The sequence below is a fragment of the Cydia amplana genome, chromosome 24 (assembly GCF_948474715.1).
Source record: "Cydia amplana chromosome 24, ilCydAmpl1.1, whole genome shotgun sequence".
Classification (NCBI taxonomy): Eukaryota; Metazoa; Arthropoda; class Insecta; order Lepidoptera; family Tortricidae; genus Cydia; species Cydia amplana.
The window spans coordinates 933,445-955,337 of NC_086092.1; the positions used below are offsets into that span (position 1 = coordinate 933,445).

General features: G+C 36.3%; 2 protein-coding genes across 3 annotated transcripts; both read right to left on the minus strand.

Moving 5' to 3' along the window:
- Positions 1-851: 851 nt before the first annotated feature.
- Positions 852-9,719, minus strand: LOC134659139 (uncharacterized). Its single transcript, XM_063514767.1, has 6 exons — positions 9,380-9,719; positions 8,263-8,380; positions 6,714-6,851; positions 4,110-5,027; positions 2,054-2,199; positions 852-935 (listed from the first exon to the last, which is right to left on the minus strand). Exons 1-6 carry the CDS (start codon positions 9,519-9,521, stop codon positions 901-903), a joined length of 1,497 nt encoding a protein of 498 aa, XP_063370837.1. The 5' UTR covers positions 9,522-9,719; the 3' UTR covers positions 852-900.
- A 612-nt stretch (positions 9,720-10,331) lies between these two features.
- Positions 10,332-11,889, minus strand: LOC134659111 (uncharacterized). Of its 2 annotated transcripts, none has more exons than XM_063514722.1 (6): positions 11,758-11,889; positions 11,557-11,683; positions 11,407-11,474; positions 11,173-11,272; positions 10,846-10,982; positions 10,332-10,629 (listed from the first exon to the last, which is right to left on the minus strand). In XM_063514722.1, exons 1-6 carry the CDS (start codon positions 11,825-11,827, stop codon positions 10,379-10,381), a joined length of 753 nt encoding a protein of 250 aa, XP_063370792.1. In that variant the 5' UTR covers positions 11,828-11,889; the 3' UTR covers positions 10,332-10,378. The 2 variants fall into 2 exon arrangements, with proteins under 2 accessions (XP_063370792.1, XP_063370793.1); XM_063514723.1 differs by having other exon boundaries at positions 10,333-10,629; positions 10,852-10,982; positions 11,758-11,888.
- Between the last annotated feature and the right edge of the window lie 10,004 nt (positions 11,890-21,893).

Genomic DNA, 21,893 nt, shown 5'->3' on the forward strand with positions numbered 1-21,893 from the left:
ACAGCTATATATTTTATTATTGAATTATCACTAGGTCTCCACATACTAGTCCATTGGAAAACGTTAATATCCGGTAGCAAGTTTTCTATGATTTATTGGAGAAACCATTTTAAAACTGCGCGCCCCTCCAAAGCATCCGCCTACCCTCACTACTAAAGTCGCAACGCACAATAAACCGAAATCCGTACACTTGCCGAGTTAGTGTTAAGTCAGTGCTTGGCGATTAAAGGGTTAAGACTGGTATATTCATCGCTAGCATATCTCTAGGTAGTTAAACTCCGACCAGGTGATCAGTAATATATGATCGTTGTCAAGAGGGCGCTGTTATTCTCATGTATAGAGTGACAGTTCAGTATAGTATGAAAAAAATAGTTCCAGTGAAATTCCGCAACATGGCGCGTGATCATATTATATTCCTGGTCAGGCTTTACATTTCGTTATGTGGCTTCAGTCTGCTTCCTTGATGAAGGTTCTTCATGTTATAATGAACTAGACATTATTTTTGAATGCTTGTTCAAAAAGAGGCGATGTTCTAAAAAAGGGCAGGAATAATAAATAAAACATCAGTTCAATTATTATTCATACTAAATTTAATTCATAATATTGTCATGATCATAAAATATTTATAAAACAAATTAATGTTTATGAAATAATTAATAAAGGATTTTGGAATGTATCAATTAAATCTTATTGAAAATACACTGTTTTGTTAGTATTTCTGCATAAATAAAGTAAGCTGTCTGAACTTGAGGTTTTACAACAAAACAATCCTTATAAGTATGAACCTTATTTTCTATATATCAAGGTTCACATTGTAATGACAGTACTTGTATAATAAGTTCACCATACGAATTACAGTCAAAATGTAATGCTAAAATTGATGATTTTGTGTTCATTTTATCATCTAATCGTGTGATGCTCTGCTTGTGATAATTCTGAAACAAAAATATTCCCTATTAAACTTTTCGACGCCAACGACCGATATATCCGATCCGCAGGTACAACGCCAAGGACGGATTAATCCGTCACAGACCATAGAGCAACATAGACTTCGGTGACGTGGCGTCTGAGCGACAGCTTTGGTTTAACACGGCGTTGATAAGGTTAATTGTGACGTTCCACGGCAAAAGGTACCTTATGGCAGTTGGCGCTTACGTCGCATAGCGCCGCAATAATAGCGCGCGGCGGCGGAGCGGCGTTAATAATAGCGTAAGCGCCAACGGCCATAAGGTACCTTTATCCGTGGGACGTCACAATTATACGTTAGGTGCTTTCAATGAGCTGTCCCGAACAAGTTTATTTTATTTCGTCTTCTTCCTCGCGTTGTCCCGACATTTTGCCACGGCTCATGGGAGCCTGGGGTCCGCTTGGCAACTAATCCCAGAAATTGGCGTGACACTAGTTTTTACGAAAGCGACTGCATCTGACCTTCCAACCCAAAGGGTAAACTAGGTCCGTATTGGGATTAGTCCGGTTTCCTCACGACGTTTTCCTTCACCGAAAAGCGACTGGTAAATATCAAATGATATTCCGTACAAGTTCCGAAAAAGTCATTGGTACGAGCCGGGGTTTGAACCCGCAACCTCTTTTTTTTTAGAAAACAAACAGCCTTTTACAAATAAGTCTTACAAAAATGACTAAAAATAGGCCTAAAGTTTCATACGTTACTAGTTCATAATTACCATGAAAAGTAAATAGGTTACTTAATTATAAATTACCCGTAGGTATACTTGTGAGTACAACACGCAAATAAAGTAAGAAAACAATGCTAAATATTTACTTGAAACAATTTTTCAATTACATACTAGTAAACAAAATATGCCGAACTTTGTTCTTGAAAACGGACAAACTATGAACAAAAATGTCTATATCATTAAGCGATTCATTATACATATTACAAGTACGCCTAAAGAAAGAATTTTTAGCATACTCTGTGCCACAGGAAGAAATAGAAAAGGTAAGTTTAGAACGTGAGTGACTCTTTTATTTCATATTACCTAAATTCAGTTTGAGTCGTTCTCAACCAGCTTTATCTTTCAGAAGGTTCACTTACTCAGGTCCCCGGGGTTCGAGCACTTCTTGAGATGCTCGGTGATGAGTAGTTTGAGGGCAGCGTTTTCTGCGACCAGCTTGTGGTTAGTTTCTTTCAGAAGACGGTTCTCTTCCGCCTGCCAGTTCATTAGGACTTTCTGTTTTTGTCTGGAACATATTTTTTCTCAAAAATGGACGGCAAAGTCGACGTTGCCGGTTAAAAAATAGGTCGCGAAGTGCGTAGTTTATGGTCATTCGAAAAATTAAAAAGTTAAAAACATTGCAGTCTCGATTTCGGGACTGCAATGTTGCATACAAATTCCATTATATAACGAGTTCCAAACTTTTTAAAACTTTAAATGGCCATACCCCTTAAACAGCCAAACAGATGATCAGCATTTATTATTATAGCTGGTCAACCAAATCTTGTCAGTAAAAAAAGGCGCGAAATTCAAATTTTCTATGGGACGATATCCCTTCGCGCCTACATTTTTCAAATTTGCCGCCTTTTTCTACTGTCAAGATCTGGTTGACCAAGTATATGTGCCGCGACGCGCAAGTGTTGGTACCGCGACTATTTAGGTGTCTCAAATAGGTTGGTGTATTTTCAGCAGAAAAATACTTCTTTTTTTTAAGGCGGCAAGCATACATCTTTTTAATGGTTTTACTTTTTTATGTGAAAATTAGAACGTTGCTTTCGTAAAATATTTCTATTTCTTGCACCATTTTTGAGAAAAGCACTATATATGACTCGGTTGGAAGGCTACTTGCTGGCTTCGGATTCAATTAAACGGACTCCCAAGGTCGTCCATTTAAAACGAATCCTCAGCCTGCAAGTAGCTACTTCCGAACCTCGACAATACTTGGTCAAGTATCATTCTTCATTTGTTAATAGTACACTATTAACAAATGAAGGGTGCACGGAAAGAACATGTCTAGTCACTTCAGTAACATTTTGAGTAATCGCGGTTTTAAAATTTGGAACAATGTCAAAACGTATGGTAATTCCGTGACCAGGTATTATTTAATTAAAAATAAAGTTGTGTTGCATTTATTATACAGTGGTAGCAAAAGATATAACTAATAGTTCATTAAGAGCTCTTCATTTTGAGATAAAAATCTAATTCTCCGTAAAAAGTGACTAGTACATGTTCTTTCCGTGTACCCTTCAAATAACTTTAGTCAAAAAATAATCAATTTTGCAAAATTGCAATGCAATACGATACAAGTGCGAAAAATAGTAAATTACAGTACAGTACATAGTATGTACTACATACGGCCCTTAAAATTTTCGAAATAGACACGTAATGTGCTAATTATCGCACTAGTGGGGTAAAATAGCACCATATGTATGTAGGTACTGTAAAAAATATGGTCTTTATCAGCAGTTCCACTTCACCAAATGGTGATTTCGACTTTTCCAAGAGCAAATACATGAGACGGACTATAATGTGCATCGAAAATTTGAAAGTGTGAAAAAGCCATCCATAGGCCAGGGGCCCGTTATTAAAAGCTTGTAACTTGTAATACAAGTGGAAGTCCCTTTCTAACAAAAGCTGTCAAAAAGTGACATCCGATTGTATTACAAGTTCCTAAATCCTTGGGCTAAACCTCGGTTGTGCTGTATAGAGCAGAAAAAATATTTATGCAAATGCAAAAATAAATAAATAAATATTATAGGACATTCTTACACAAATTGACCAAGTCCCACAGTAAACTCAAGAAGGCTTGTGTTGTGGGTACTCAGACAACGATATGATATATATAATATACAAATACATAGAAAACACCCAAGACTGAGGAACAAATATCTGTATTAATCACACAAATAAATGCCCTTACCAGCCAGCCTATTATGGATAGCTTTATCCATCTTTATCCACGTGATAAAATAACTGTCACTGTTTAACACCGTGGGAAAGAAAGTGACGGACACCGTTTTATCACGCTGTCACGTAGACAAGAACGACCATCATATCCGTACAGGATTCGAACCCAGGACCGCGGCTTAACAGGCAGGGTCACTACCCACTAGGCCAGATCAGTCGTAAAAATATTACTAAAAATTGGGACTTTACCTGTATCTTCTAGAAGCAGCTGTCCTAGGCTCCAGCATCTTCTTTTTCTCCGCTTCCTCTTTTCCATCCACCACACTGTCATCCTTCTCCGCTCTACTATTCTTTTTATTCACTGTCTTCTTAAAATTAACACTCACTTTGTTCATATTGAAAGGTACTATCGGTATCTTTTGTAAACTATTTGTTATTAGTATAGTATTAGGATTTACTATTGTAACCGGCACTAAAGTCCCAGGCAGTGTAGATATTGGAAGTATGTTTTGCACTACTGGTGTATCTATTTTAGTTTCACTAGATTTCTTCTCTGCTTTATCTGATAAAACTCTTTTTAGTCTCTCTTTAGTTTCATTTTGTATTTTACTCTTATCATCTTCTACAGGTTTCATTCTTACTTGTCTACCGTCAGGCTTTTTAATTATAATTTCAAAATCATCTAAATCATTTTTATCTTTATTATTTAAAGCATTTTGATAATTCCTTTTAAGCATTTTGATAATTTGTCTGTCTTCTTTATCGTTATGTTCTTCTAAACTGTCAACGACGAAATCTAGCGATTTCTGACTCATTATAGGCGGTGCCTTTTCAGGTTTATCTGTTAACAAAACATCTTTAGTGGCATCTTTAATAACTGAATCTGTGTATATTAAAGTTCTTGGTATTTTTTTGGATTCAATGATGCCATCTTTTCTTATTTCTACATTGCTATGTATTTTGATAACATTATTAGTGTATGAGACAGTTTCATTGATTTCTTTGTTGACATCTTCATGTCTGACTATAGCGACGTCGTCGGTGGTGGTGACCTTGTCAACGATGTCCTGTTTTCCGACAATCCTGATTGTGGTCACCTCATTGGTGAGTTTGGAGATTGTAGTGGTCTCGTATTCTTTAACGGCGCCTGATTCGTCACTGGATGACCTAGGATAGACAAGATTTTGTTGAAGTTTTGATCAAGTTTTTATCGCGAACAAGTGGAGCCATATCCTAAGAGATTGGTATCCAAAGGGCTGCAAATGGCGCCAAAAGAGATCTCTATCAAGATGGGAGGATAAACTTAACACATTCATTGCCACCCAGCCAAAAAAGACATCGGCGCCAGGCTACTAAAATTTCGTCATATAAAGCTGTAGTACCACGATCCCGACTATCGGGTCGTCCGGCCTGGGAACGAAATCATAAAATACCCGATAGTCGGGTTTTCGGCACTGAATGTGTTAAGAGATATACTCTAGTCTCTTATCTTACACAGGACAAATGGGATTATACAGGTTGGTTTTTTAATAACCTGCAATATTACTTATAAATATTACTTCATTATCATCATCATATCAGCCTTTTATCGCCCACTGCTGAGCATAGGCCTCTCTTCGAGTACGCCACTTATCCCGGTCCTGAGCCAATCTCATCCAGAAGTGACCCACAATCTTCCGAATATCGTTCACCCAAAGAGCCAACGGACGCCAGGCAACCCTTACTATTACTTATTAACATACCCCGCAACGGAGCTAGCAAAACCGTAGCATATGACAGTTTTGTGTCAGGGTTGGCGATTATGATGAAACATTTTGCTTTAACTTTATTGTATGTAAGATTAATAAAATTGATCGAGAACCTTGTTGACCCTCTTCCGATATAACCCGGTTCAATTTACTGTCAAATAATATGAATTAACAGGTCAATGTCAATATTAGATGCGTCTCAATGTATCTGTTATTTTGTTTTTCTACTCCAGCACTTAAATGTGTCAATTAAATGACTGACAGTGATATCTAAAGCAATGTCATTTGAATGCTTTGTCTATAGGCTCATAAGATGACTGCTAGCAGTCATCTTATGAGTATAATACAACTGCTTTATTTTTTTTAAAGATACAAGTTCCGATCATCTTGATTGAAAGAGGTATGTTTTCATTTACAATAATAACTCTTTTTTTTTTTAATAATAACTCAATTTTTTTTAAATAATAACTCTTTTTTTTTAATAATAACTCTTTTTTTTAATAATAAGTCTTCTGCAGCTGTCATAGAAAAAGTAATGTATGCAACAGCTCATAATTGGTTCTTAAAATTCTCGGGTCTTTTTTTACAAAACTCGACTACGTCTCGTTTTGTAACTTCGACCCTTGAATTTTAAGAACCCTTATTATATCACTGTTGCATAAACTACTATTATAAAATCACGTTTTTTTTTCGTATTTATTTCAAATATTAACATGGAATTTTTATTGCTTGATAATATTGGTGTGTTTGAAAACAAAGAAAATATATTTTTTGTACTTTAGTTTATGCGTAGTAGTGATAACCCTGACGTACAACTGCTACAGATTTGCTAGCTCGGTTGCGAGGTATGCTTATTAACCTTTTCTACGCCGTGTCAAACACAAAAGCTGTCACGCTGACGCCACGTCACCGAAGTGTCAAAACTGAAATTGAACCTTATGCATATGCACGAAGGTCTATATTGCTCTGTGATATGTGACCGATTAATCGCTCTTTGGCGTTGAACCTACGGTGCGGATATATCGGTCATTGGCGTCCAAAAGGTTAATAGGTAGGTACTTCAATAAAGAAAATTTTGAATATTGAATCTTATGGGAAAAAATACCTGCTAATAGTGATATTCCTCTGGTTATTGGTGGTGTAAAGAGCGTCTCCGTCCAGGGGAAACATCTGGGGGGTGTGCAGGGTGTGCGGGGTGTGGAGGGAATCCACCTCCGAACCCTCCAGAGATAACCTGCCAGCTCTGGAAACATGTTTATATTACAAAATCGATATAACCAGACATCTCACCTGCTCGAAGGTTAGCTAGAAGAGATCCCTTATCTTATAGTGTACCTTTATTTCTGTAAATTTTAAGTAAATCTGTGTTGTGTCACGTTGTGTACAATAACGTGATTACTACTACTAAACTAATACATAATCATAGTACTGTGGCGTCTCCTCCAGCGGTCACTGTCGACGACTTACCACATGATTCTAACAGATGGCGTTAGGGAGGTAAACCCTAATTTGGTAGAAACCTACATCGCACTTACGGAGTTTCAAAGGGGTCATCCATTAATTACGTCACACGTTTAGGGGGTGGGAGGGGGTTAAGAAAATGTGACATGTTGTGACATGGAGGAGGGGGGAGTCACAAACATTGTGACGTCACTTTAACTTCATCAGTAACCGAAAATTAATTTATATTTTTTTATTCGCTATACAGTTAAATAATGAGATTTTGGAACTTTCGTTGTGTTATAAAATTACTAATTATTTATACATCAAAAATATTTTTTTATTAAAAAAATTATGCCGAGTTAATATTGTCGATTTCGTTGAAAACAAAATTGCCTAAAATGTGACGTCACACCAGGGGGGGAGGGGTTTGCAAAATGTGACCAAGTGTGACAAGGAGGGGGGAGGGGTAAAAAAACCTAGAAATTCGTGTGACGTAATTAATGGATGATCCCAAATGTCACTTACTAGGTATACTTCTGACTACCTTTCAGTGGATTTCGGTCCCCAGGCATAACACTCGCCTGGAGAGAGTACTCTCTATTGTCCTCTCTACCTTCCCTAAAGTACCTTATAAATGTGTTCCCTAAGGGCATCCTCTAGCTGGCACGGTTGCATGGAGCGGGTGAGGGGTTAACGAAAAATAGTATGAGCAATGCTAACTGGGGGACGTGAGGCGGATTGTACCTACAAAGGCACCCGCCCGCTCCGTGCATCCGCGCCAGCAAATGGACGCTCTAAATTCGCAGTAGTAGTCAAGTAAAAAGTTTTAGTACAAATATGGTAAAACGGGAAATTTATTCAATTACCTTTATTTACCGACGTTTCGACACAGGTTTCACTAGTCATGGTCGCGGCTAACTGATGTCCCAGCAAAATGTCAAAACAGAGATTTGTGCAACTACCCGACGAAAAGTGTAAGTATGAATAATAATATGTGTGATAATATGTGTTCAAAACGCAAAAGTTTTAAATATTAAATATGGTAAATCCTGGTTTCACTGGTCGTGGTCGCGGCTAACTTATGTCCCAGCAAAATGTCAAAACAGAGATTTGTGCAACTACCCGACGAAAAGTGTATGAATAATAATAATATGTGTTCAAAACGCGAAAGTTTTAAATATTAAATATGGTAAATCCTAGTTTTAACCTACTTGGCCTCCATGGCCTGCTTGAAGCCTTCATCAAACGGGTTGACATTCTGCAGGTCCTGGAACAGCCCCACTTCCTCGCAGTTGCGGATGAAGCGGGTTGGTGTGGGTGTCTGGTCGGCTGCAACAATTTGTAAGCCTGGTTTTAAAATTAAAACCCTCTTTCCTGTCTATGGTGCACCAGGAAGCCGTGTCAGAGTTTGGAAAATTATGCTGATTGTAATGGGGTAATTGAAAGTATAAATCATATTTGGTGCATTGACATAGATATCTAGGGACTGGCTTTACGGGCAATAATAATGAGGCATGACAGCAACCAGTACAGCGGTGTGAAATCGCTACAACGCGATTGGTTGATGAGTTCGCATCACGCGCGCGATTGGTTGTCGAGTTCGCATTACGCGCGCTATTGGTCGCAACTAGTTGCGTTAGACTGCATGATTGGCTGGAATTCGTGAGTAGTACGCTGAACTAGTACCATTTTTAGTGCCCCATTAGCCCGTCCTTAGATATTATATGTCAATGATTTGGTGTAATTTCTTTTTGTATGGTGTTCATAGACAAATAAGCCCTTTTGAAAAGACTCTCCTCACAGCTAGTCTGATTGAACCACTTTTAAAAGTTGTAAGTCATTTACCCAACAAGAATATTCTGCTGTTGCTGTTTCCCTGCAGTATAAATTAAATAATAATTCAACTATAGTTCGTTTTTCTTAGCATTACAAATAAGGTAAACAATCTTGATGTGTCTTTTAATTGAAAAACACGTTTTTAAAATAAGTCACGGCAAATATGTAACAATAAAATTATGAATCTAATACGATCATTTATATTCTTCTGCCATAGAGAAAAAAATACATAGAGTGCTCACTCCATACATCAGTTTTAGTACCAAAAAGACTATTAGCATCTAGCATCGAGTAGCGGAACTATCAGTACTGCTACATCTATCCCCTCCCCCTTCAAATTTTGCTGTTATCCCTTATTTCATAGTAATTCCATACAAACTTTAACCATGGATATCTCCATAACCATGGGGTTCCGCGCCATGGGGGTTGGACTGGGGGGTAGCCCTCTCCCCACCCTCTCTTTGCACCCCAAATTAAAAAAAAAATACATACCTACGAACGCTGCTTTCTGCTCCATACCCAACTGAAGAACCATATCGTGCTTTTTCGTGTGAACATGCAGGTGATCCTCGTTCGTGAACGTCATGCCGCAGCCCTGCATCACGCAGGCGAACGGCTTCTCGGGCTCCACCATTGTTTGGACCGCACAATTAAAAAAAACAATACCAGGAAATCAATGTGAGTTTCCGTTGCTCAGTTAGCGCTATTTTGAATTCATATTGTAAAAATAAGAATGGCATTCGGGGTTTTTATGTGATTAATCATTGTAACTGTTTAATACATGATTTAATAAGGTAATAAATATTTTTTGCGATAAGAATTATAAGAAACTTTACAATACAAATCGCCAGTGTCGAGTGGATTTGACGTTTTGATTTGTTTGACAACTTTGACAGTTGACATTTGTGAAGCTTGTTCGAGATATTTTTAAAAACGTTGGAATGAGTTTGACCGTAATAAATGGTAAAGAAATATGAAGGGTTCCGTAAAAGAAATTATTTTATTAAATTTAATACATCTATTTATAATGAAAATTACAGTTTGTTTTATTATATAACAAGAATAGCAGTCATCGCAAAAAAAAACTGAACACGCTTTAAATATTATTGTGCTCTTATATTTTTAGTGCTAAATCATTTATTCTTATACCGTTTCAAACATCAAAGCCCTTTGGTATTTTGTTAATCCAAAACATTTGAATTTTCAGCAAAATATGAAACCTAAGATATCAGTTTACTTTTCAGCTCTATTACATCATTCAACAAGGGACAGTGGATTATAAGGAAACATTATTCTAATTGCATTATTTTTTCAAATAACAATAGTCTATTAAATAAAGTTGATAAAACGAGTATGAGAACATCACTCAAGATCAAGCAAAAAAAGTATTTTAAGTTATTGCTACTACGTAAAGCTATTGCACTGATTGTTCAACATAAAGCGTGAGGAATTTAATAAAATTAAATTATTGATAGTATGTTTTTTTTTTAACTAAGAATAATTGAAAAGTAATTTGGGATGGCCGTGGCTTTTGGTGCCAGTTGCGAAGTAGGACGTGTATTTTTCCGGGACGTAGCCGTGTACTTTAGCTCGATGAACGGAATGGTTAGGGTATACATCATCTTCCTGGTTTCTCTTAGATATCATATGAGCCGGAGATCTCTTTTTGCGAGGTGATTCTTGCATTTGCTGAGTCGGGAATGGGTCTACATAGCGCCTTCCATTAATATCTGTTGCCTCCGCTGTTGGAAATAGCTCCTATTAATGAACTGTACAGTAAATTAGGCAAAGTGCATAAAATATTATACCAATAATAACGAATTTGATTGATGTTCGATTAAAATAATGCTAAATGATTGCTACAAAAATATATTTTAACAATACAAGTAATTTTTTAAGTTGGATAAAATATGATTAACGGATTTTTGAATTTCCAAATATTATCGAAGACGATTTACCCTTACCCGCGGCTCTGCTGTTGAATATTCCAGGGGCCGTTTGACCTTGCTGGTCGGTGGCAACGTTGCCCGACGGCGGCATACCAGCCATGCCCACCACGGCAGGGTTTGGCTCATTCTGCTGACCCTTCCAAGGCCTGGGGTAAAACGAATGGGCTTAACGGTTTATACGAAACTTTAATAGTCCATCGCAAAAATATTTCGTTGCTAATAGCTTCAATAGGAGCGTTGCTTCATGTAGGTACCTAACCTTGAGTCAAATTCTTTTGATTTTGAATGCCAGTCAGTCAGCCAGCCAGTGCCTGCATAAAAAAAAAGCCTTCTTACTTATCAGGGAACAGCTCTCCAGGTTGTCCTCTAGTTTGGACGATTCTATCCCCGTTCACTTCGACAACGCATCTCAGACGAGCGCAGCAGGTTGGGAATTCTACAAAAAAAATAGGGTGTATTGTAGGGTGGTTAAAATAGGATTTCTTGAAGAAACTAAATCCAGGAAGTCGTTTTCCTTTGGTTTCCACGAGCTTAAATAAATCAATTTTTCGTATGATACAGTTCACTCACCAACGTTCTCATCTTCAATATATTCGTGGCATTCCAAAGCATTTTCAGGGATTTTCGGTTTTCGACAACTAAAAATATAAGGATGCCAATTACACGTTAATATGAGTAAACTACAGTGCAGTACAATGATATTGCTATCACTTGTCTTACCCAACTGCAGCTATGAAGTATTTTCCGTCTCTGATTTCACATCTATACCGGTGGCAAGTGTAATGATCCGACCACTCCTGCCAAGGTTGATATCCTTTTCTTGAGTACTTATCCACACAAGCTTGATCTAAAATATGAACAAAAAGATAAATTAGAACCTTTTATCCAGGGAAGGCAGTAATTTAAAAATCATACACTTACAACTGAGATCCTCAGCAAAGACGGAAGGTAAAACCATATATGCCATCATTAACAGACCGCTAAAATGCATTTTAGCTGCTGCAACAAAATGAGGCAGTTAAAATGTAAGAAGACACTTTCTTTGCAGTTATCGTTGAATGCACCGGCCAACTGTTTCTGGTCTTATTTCATTTTTCGCAGAGTATTAATACTCTTTCCTCGAATCAATATTTATAAAACAAACGGAAATCCCACGCTCGTTACTTGGCTGAACGAATTTGTTTGCTGTTATGAGACGAACGGATAATTTCCGCGAAAAAATTCCACAAACTCTTGCTCATCATGAGTTCACATCAAAAATCCGTAAGACAGTCGATTGTTGTTTTTGGCAAATCATGTTACATGCTCCAAAATATGTAGGGATTTGAGATTGTTAGTCGATTATTAAAATTTAGACATATACTTCGAAGAGTACCCAAAGCGTAAGAGATAAATCGGATATTTTTCCGATTACATTTACAAGGTATTAACTTCGATCATAGGATGCAAAGGAGAGACAAAAAAGTTTTAGAGTTATATATACAGCAAGATGTCTTATAAATTAAATATATTTTTGTCCAAATTCCTTACACGGCGTAGACAAAAGAAGCTATTGTTAGGTAAGTACCAATCTATAGAAATTGCTATTTATAAGTTATTCTGATTTTACTGTGTAGTACCTAGATGTAGAGTTCAGGAACAAATGTGAGACAATTTGAAAGTCCATTATTCAAGTAATGTACGACTACTTTGATTTGATACAGGTACCCATTGTTTCAAACATCATTCATCAATTCTAAGAATCGGTTACAATTCATAAATAAATCGAGTCAATACAGTGGCTTTCATTTGCCAGGTGAATATAGTTAAGGTAATTTAATAATAGGTCTTTACATCCAAGTTTCCTAATGAAAAAATCCATGGCACCTGCACAGAAGAAAACATAATTATTTAGCAATTCTCTATATATTTTTTAATATCCGTATGCTTAATAAGCCCACTTTGGTATTATGTATATTTATTGGTTTTTAAGGTTTTCTTATAATTATTATATTTCAGTTCCATCAACCCTATTTTTTTTTTTATATTTTAGAAGTGTTACGTATAACAACATTCTAACGGTTTTTCTTATACCTCAAACAGCGCTCAGTTGTATCTGTAAGTTCATTATCTATGTTGCATTCCAAACGTCAAGTCCAAAGAGCATATAATCACTACGTTCTAAGAGACGGAACTCCATAGTACGTAATTATTTGACAGTACTTGTCAAACGGTTTGGTTTGACGTTTATCGTCGGAGTTCCATTCATACCAACATAATGAAAAGTTTTTTTTCTGGGATTTTATGGCCTGGTTACGAGACCTTTAAGCCAAATGACAATTAGTTTATGGAAAGTAGTGCTGCGAAAAATCAATAATAGTGAGTTCTCGAAACGATAATAACCGACATGACAGAAAGTAGTGCTGCGAAAAATCGATAATAGTGACTTCCTAAACCGATAAAAACCGTCCGCTTGATAATCCTACTCCTCTCCTACTCATACATTTTTTTTATCGTAGAAAATAAAACACCAGTGAGTTTATAACAAAGTTTATTAATTTCTTAAGTTGATACTTGGTATATACATATTTGTTCTTATTGCACAATTTGAATACTGAATGTACAAATAATTATGCTGTACCTATATTTTTACACACTGAACTGTACAAAATATATTCAGGTAGAATTTAAAAACGGATACACTGTGCTCGTTACAAAATCAAATATTTTGGTCTAAAGATTTTTTACCCAATCTTAGAATTTAATATATTTAAATAGGATAAGGTAAACAAAAATATAACTGTAGGAGGGAAGTAGGAACTAACCGAATTATATATACCTAACACACTTAAGAATCGAAATTATATATGCCTAGGTAGGTAACTTTAAGCCGGATCTGCTGTGGACTGTGTGATGTGACCCTTATTAACCCCTGACACAGAATGGCTACATAAGTACAATCACCAAGTTAATACGAATAAAACAAAAGGCACGTATTTAACTGGTCAACTAATTAATCGAATTTGGGTAGGTAGGGCAAGCAATAAGAAGTTATAGAGGGAAAAGCTAGGAACACAATTTTTGACTCCGTAACTTTGTTTGGACTAGTTAGGAGGTGAACATATCAAAAGTCCCCGGCCGTAGCCGCGGTGCTGGGGGGGTAGAGGGGGCAAAAAAGGTCTCATTTTTCGGTTTTTCACTTATATCTTGGAAACTTTGCGTCTTAGCGAAATGACTACTAAGAAACACCAAAAGCTGATAAAATTTGTTACAAGTTTTATTCAGTCAAGTTTTTCGATATCTTGAATAGTTTTTGAGATATCCGCTCTTGAAAGTTTTTTCTTAGGAATGGTGGTGGACCACCCAACAAAAATAAAATTCAGCACCCCCGATTTATACGAAAATGATACCAAACATGGCCTAACAGCTTCACTGATGTAGATATCAAGATAAAATTAAAATCCCTGAATAAACTTTCAAGAGCGGGTATCTCAAAAACTATTCAAGATATCGAAAAACTTGACTGGATAAAGCTTGTAACTAATTTTACAAGCTTTCGGTTTGTCTTAGTATTCATGTCGCTAAGACGCAAAGTTTCCAAGACATTCCAAGATATCAATGAAAAATCGAAAAATCCGACCTTCTTACCCCCCTCTACCCCCCAGCACTGGGGCTACAGCCGGGGACTTTTGATATGTTCACCTCCTAACTAGTCCAAACAAAGTTACGGAGTCAAAAATTGTGTTCCTAGCATTTCCCTCTACAACGTTTTTTGAGCATTCATTTCCTGACCTACGTTTAAAACAATAGAAATGGGTACTAAAATTAATAGTTAGGCAACAAAAACGGAGCCTTAAAATATATAATATGAGACAACATTTTAATACCATTACAGCTTTTGTTTATTTTTAGGCAGGTACCAAATATTTATTTGCAACTGAATTATTATATTGGAGACTATTTATGAAGCACATTTTGAAAAGAAAACAGGATCGTGTAGTGACCAGACAAAATATTTTAAAAGAACTTAATTTTTTAATTAATAGATAGCCGTTTTCTTTTTAAAATGTGCTTCATAAATGGTCTCCAATATAATAATTCAGTTGCCAAATAAATATTTGGTACCTGCTTAAAAATAAACAAAAGCTGCAACGGCATTAAATGTTGTCTCATATTGATATATTTTAAGGCTCAGTTTTTGTTGCCAATCTATTAATTTTAGTACCCATTTCTATTTTTTTAAACTACTCAAATTCAATTAATTAGTTGACCGGTTAAATACGTGCCATGAATAAGTATTGTGATACAGCGAGGACTTATTACTTTAATGCTCATTGTTTTAGTTTAGATTATGTCACTGTTATTGTCTTGTGTTTTTTAAATAAATATATAAATATACCTATGTGACAATCTTTTTGTGAATAAAATGTACCTAATATCTTGACATGTAAAATATGTTCATTTTCAACAAGATACAAATAATCCTATAACTGTGTTCTAAGTAGTTTTCGTTATGGCAGTTATGAATTAGGCTTACTATTTATATCCTACTTCCCTCTGTACTCCTAGCTATGGTTTTAAGATGGCAAAAAGCTGAATAAAGTAAAGTCGATTACACTTTCTGGAGCTTCTTCAGCAATTCATTCTTCGTTGTAGTGTAATCTGTAACAAGTCCAAATTAATTTTAAAGAAACTCCGTAGAAATCTTTGGTCTCGTAAATGCATTATTCGTACAATGCAAACATAATACTACATCCGCGGAAAAATTAAAAGATGTATGAGAACCTTTTACCAAGTGGATGAAATTAGGTTTGTTTTAAGCAATGGTATGTATTATGCAGGCTAATATTAAAAAGTATTATTTGGTACCATTCCGCCGTATACATCCTTTAAACCGAAGATGAGATAATAATATGCTGTGCATAAATATGAACTTTGGAATTAATGCTTCAAACTACTGAGAGATAAACTTATTTTTAGGGTTCCGTACCCAAAGGGTAAAACGGGACCCTAGGGTTCCGTACCCAAAGGGTAAAACGGGACCCTAGGGTTCCGTACCCAAAGGGTAAAACGGCACCCTATATTACTAAGACTTCGCTGTCCGTCCGTCCGTCTGTCTGTCACCAGGCTGTATCTCACGAACCGTGATAGCTAGACAGTTGAAATTTTCACAGATGATGTATTTCTGTTGCCGCTATAACAACAAATATTAAAAACAGAATAAAATAAAGATTTAAATGGGGCAATAAAATTAAAGATTAAGTTGTATGGGACAACAAAGTTAAGCAACGTCGGACGTCGCGTGGTCAGTACTTGGATGGGTGACCGTTTTTTTTTGCTTTTTACCCTTCGTGCGCGAGTCCGACTCGCACTTGCCCGGTTTTTTAATATGAGTAACAAAACCGTATTGACTTACCAGCCTTTTCTTCGTTTTTCGATTATCAGAAGCAAGAACTAGAGTATCCCTAGATCCAACAGGTAGTTCGTCAGCAAGGCCCCTGCGTTTCGCTGGTATTGAAGCTGAAATTAAATAATCCGCATAATTATAGAGGTATTATTATACGAGCGTAGTAGGTACCTACGCGCCGTGTCGCGTACTACCTACGCAGCGCGTGCATTAAGGACGCGGCGCTGGGCCATCGTGAACGTGACCTCTGCTTGCCTCTGTTATTAGTACCTACCTACTTAAAAATGGAGACCTACAAGTATATGCTCTAGGAACCACGGACCGGAAGACGCAGCGTGGGAAGGTCCTCTACAAGATGGAGTTGCATGGGGTCGGCGTGTGCCCGGCCGCTGTGGAGATCGTTGAGGGAGGCCTTTGTCCATCAGTGAACGTTTTTCAGCTGATATGATGATGATGGAGCTTTCGGAAACCCGTCGCGCGAGTGACTAAAAATACGTAAAGGCTCTACCCATCCATGCAGTATCATACTATGACCGTGCTGTCGTGAACGTATCAAGCATGGAATGTAACGCGATACGGACTAAAAATATAATAATTTTTTTATAAGTTGATTTCAGCCTACCTTTAGTTCAGTCTTGGGTATTTTTGTTAAACTATGTAAGGTGTGGCGTCAATGATACAACTGTTGGTGTCTAAATACGAATATATTCTGTTAAACTAACGCGTACATGCTATTATATACTACCACTACGTACGTGTGTGGGTGAGGCATAGTACACATACTACACCTCCCCCCTTGAAGAAAAAAAAATGATTAAAATATAAAACTTAATCTATTTTTTTTTTTTGTAAGCATTGAATACATTGTAGTAAAACAATGATTACAAAAAAAAGGATTGTACATGAAAACAATCAAAGCAGTAAGTAGATAAATTCAAATTTAAAAGAGAATTAGACACAGATGAAATTAATGTGCTTATTAAATCAAAACAATTTAACTTACAATCAAAACATACAATTGATAGCAAAATTATGGCATAAAAAATTATAATATAAGCAAATATTTATGAATGCCTTGATGACGAATCGAACCACTTTATTTTAATGACCGTTATATAACTTACTCTATGAAATATACCTACTTAAATACACAAAAATAACTTCATTTACTTATTTATAAAATATATATTAAAATTAATGATAAACAAAATTTATTAAAAAAAAAAAAACTACTAATATATATGTTAACTCTAATAAAAATGAAAACACAAAAAAAAGATAAACACTTAAAAACTATAGACATATTTATTGAACTAAATTCAAAAAATTACAAGAACTATTTCCAAATTTGGTAGTGTATTCGTCAATACAATTCGTTTCTTCGTCCTTTTAAGTCTTACTTAGTTACAAACATAGGTTTGTTACTCGTCATTGGTACCTTATAATATCATTTCTAATTTTTTATTGTACATTATCAGTTCCTTGCAAGTTATTTTATTATGACGTCATTCATTTAAATATATTTTCTTTGTTTTATTTTATTTAATTTATTCATTTATAGTGGCATCTTTTATGCTTCACTGAAATCAAAGATCAAGGGTACGCAACGCTTTTACATACGTGGTCGGCCGACCTTACTATAATTATTTATTTGCTCAGGATACAAGGATATTTATTTTTAAGCGCGCACACATACTATTTATTTATTCATACAGGCAGTTCTTTTAACACATCCATACATAATATCATTCCGTGTGTCCAAGGAGTCTCCACGATTGATACTCGACCGAATCATGGTCAGACCTCCAAGGATTCCGTGCCTGCCTTGTATCCTGGCGTACCCTTGCTAACCTAATCGCTCAAGGCCGCCTCTCGGGCCACCGAAGATGCGATAGGTACATAATTATTTATTTTTCAATGACTTTCTTTCATTTCCCACTCAAAATAAACCATCACTCAAAATGCAACCACATAATAACTCAAACACCATGAAAACTTTAACATATAAGAATTTCAGCAACTCTTAGTTGATCAGGCTAATCGTTCTTTGAAAAACTTACGTGTTTAAGTTTTCCCATACACTCACACCACTTTTCCAATAACATACAAATTCCATTTTACTAATAATACAATCGACAACCATGCTAACCATTATTTCACATTCCTTACCTTTCTTAAACTTACCACAAACATTCATTTACTAACATTTATACGAAACTTGCGCTCTTTGAATTCTTAAAAACCAACGTTAAATCTTTTCCTAAACAAGCCCATACACCTACAATAAGACTGATCTTCTTTGCAATACCACTATTTACTTTAAAAGTCATAATATCCATAATTTTAATACTTTGTCATTATCTTGTTTGTTAAATATGTCAGATCCGTGAATTAAAAAAAAAGTCTTGTCCGATACAATTGTAACTCGCTATCATAAAAAAAAACACAATTCGAATTCTAATTAAAAATAAAGTACTTATGGTAAAAAGTCGGTACTGACATACTTTTATATTTTAAGATCTGAGATTTGAAATATTTTAACTATTACTTACTATTCTTTCAATTTAATATCATTACAATAATGTTTAAGTAATCTAAATCAGTGCACGAACTATGAAATTAGAGATGAAATAACAGACGCCGCATACCGATCCCTTTAAGGAGTGCACGCGCCGCCGTTATGTTATGTGCCATATTTGTAAGTTATAAGGAATAAAAGCATGTCATTTTACTAAGTATAAGATATATGAAATTTAATAAATCGAAACTATCACATGTATGTATTTTAGACCACCCATCATCATCATGGTTTTGTCATCAAGCGGCATAGTTATACTTACTAAAATAGGATTTTATTCAATAGTCACATTAAAAAACTAACATACGGACCATTAATATAAGGTCCAACAAAAACGTTAAAATGTAGGTACCTATTATTAAAAAAAATTGAACTATGGAGCTAACATAAAAAATAAACAATTTAAATAATTAAATGTCCCTTTTTGCACGGCACAGCACTAAACTACACTTATCACTTTATCGTTTTTCCACACACCAACCTACTCTTTCCTTGTAGTCCCTGGACCTCCAGACGCCACACTCGACCAAGGACACCAACAACTCCCTGCTGCAAACCATCATTACTAGCTTTGCCCCCGTCAGCATTTTACTTTTTATTGGAGTCTTTCTGTTGAAGTATCGAAACTGTCCACTTTTACCGTTTTTATGATACTAATCCGCAATAAAGTCATCCACCAATGTTTTACAACAACCTTCCGCGTGTAGAGTTCGTTTTAAATAATATGTATCTAGTCCTGGCAATTACTGTCCAATTATGCACGATTTTAATATATTCACTTATCCCATTTTCACTTTGCTCTGATTTAATCACAAATGTCCGACACAATTTTGTTTAACATAGTCCTTCAGCTTAAGATTTTGATTTTTCTCCACGTCCTTGACTGGCAAGCGCAGCGCGCTGCCAGTGCAGCGCGAGGCCGCACTGGCAGGATCGCCATGTAAGGTGTGGCGTCAATGATACAACTGTTGGTGTCTAAATACGAATATATTCTGTTAAACTAACGCGTACATGCTATTATATACTACCACTACGTACGTGTGTGGGTGAGGCATAGTACACATACTACAACTACCTAAATCAATTTCATTAATTTGGTAGGTACCATATATCAAGCTGAACTGATGATAAGAAGTGGATACCTATATGAACTCTTTGGTAGTCAGTAGTGACAGTAGTAAACCAAAACTTTGATCTAGATGAGTCCAAAACTTTAGGAGGGTGAATTACAGTCAGCAATTAGCTTTCCGGCGATGGTAAACTTCATGAGGTACCAGGTACATCCGCGGAAAAATCCAAAATAGGTAGCATTGGAGCCGATTAACTAATTTGAGCCACTTTCGGATTTCCGATTGAGTTGAAATTTTGGATACGTATGCAAATCGGATGACAATGCAATATTATGATAACATTGACCTGATCTCATGATGGAGACAGGAGGTGGCCATGTGAACTCTGTGATAAACGCCACCTAATTGTGTTTGGGCTTGTTAGAATTGTCTCGATGAGTATTAGTCGGCTGTGGAAAGACAAATACATTCTTACATAAAAGCTTATACCAAAAATAACTAATAACTAGTTTTTTGCCAAATACTTATTCCCTATTCCAATATCTTATACTGATAGGGTATGTCCATTCTAGGGGGCCTATTACTGGATTCACGTCCATTACCGGGGTTCCATTACTGGAGCTTTGGTGTCGATGACTGGAGAAAAAACCTAGTTTTAATTTGTTAAGTATGTGGAAACTAATTGCAGTATCTTTGATACAACACGCCTGAATCAGGAAAGACTGATAGGACATTCATCTTTTAACACGCTAAGCGGTAGAACTTTTACATGTATCAGGGAAATATCACAAATACTCAAAATTATATTTTCATTATTTACTTGAGGAACGAACGTGCGCACACAAGCGAGCGACGTGAAGTACTGCCGAAATGAACGATCGCCATCCATACGCAACGATAAAACTGTGCAAACGCATCGACAACGATTTTTCTGATATAAAGCCCTTGCTACACGGTCGCCGACAAGCCCCCAGACCGCGTGGCCTTGGCCGGTCCCGGACCGTGTAGAGAGTTGTTACCAACAAAATTTGACCAAAACTGACTAAGGACATACCAAGGTCAGACGGTTAGAAGGCTTGTCGGCGACCGTGTAGCAAGCCTTTAATTTGCAACTGCCACCGATCAACGATAATCGACAACGATTTGTCATACACACGGCAGATAAAACTGCGCAAATCGGACTGCACAGTTTTATCGCTACGATTTATCGTTACGTGTGTGGCCTGCATTAAATGTCCCATGATGGTTGCCTTTACTATACTACTTTACTATTACTATAATAAAATAAATAAGTAGTATGTGAGTAGGTAAAAGATAACTGGCCTTAACGTCCATCGATCTTGAGGTAACTCGGAACCGAACGAATGTGGCTTCGGAAGTATTTGTGTGTCCGACGTGGTATACGATCCCCATCAAGGCACACCAAGAGAAAAACTTCAGCAGCCAATACTTCAGTTTAAAATCAGGAGACAAGGGCTGCAACAAGACGCGCTAGTAAAAAAGTGACAACATTTCTTACTTTTTTTGTTTTGGTCTTGAATTACGTTTTGCAGTTAAGAGCATAAAAGTAAAATTTTCTTCTAAGACTAAGGTCTTTTCTTTGATTGATAGGTGATTTTCTTCTAATCGGTCTCAACAGCCAAACAGTTAAAACTTATTGCACAATTTTACTGAGCAATAAAATTGTGTAGATGACAAAACTTGTTATATTATTTTATTTTTGCTACAATTTATTTGAAATCCGTATTTTCCGTCATTAAATTTAGTAAATCACATAAAATAGGAATCGATTATCGTTCAAATTTAGCGAACTCTTTAACGTTCGTAACAGTTTGGTGCAACCGACCCTTAGTATTTTAATGTGTAGTGGACTGTGTTGTATCGTAATCCGTGTACTTTAAGTTTAATAAACTGCTTTTAACTTCAGTGCCGACTATTACTATACCCACGCCCGCTATACAATGCCGAGTTAGTATTGCCGATTTCGTTGAAAACAAAATTGCCTAAAATGTGACGTCACACC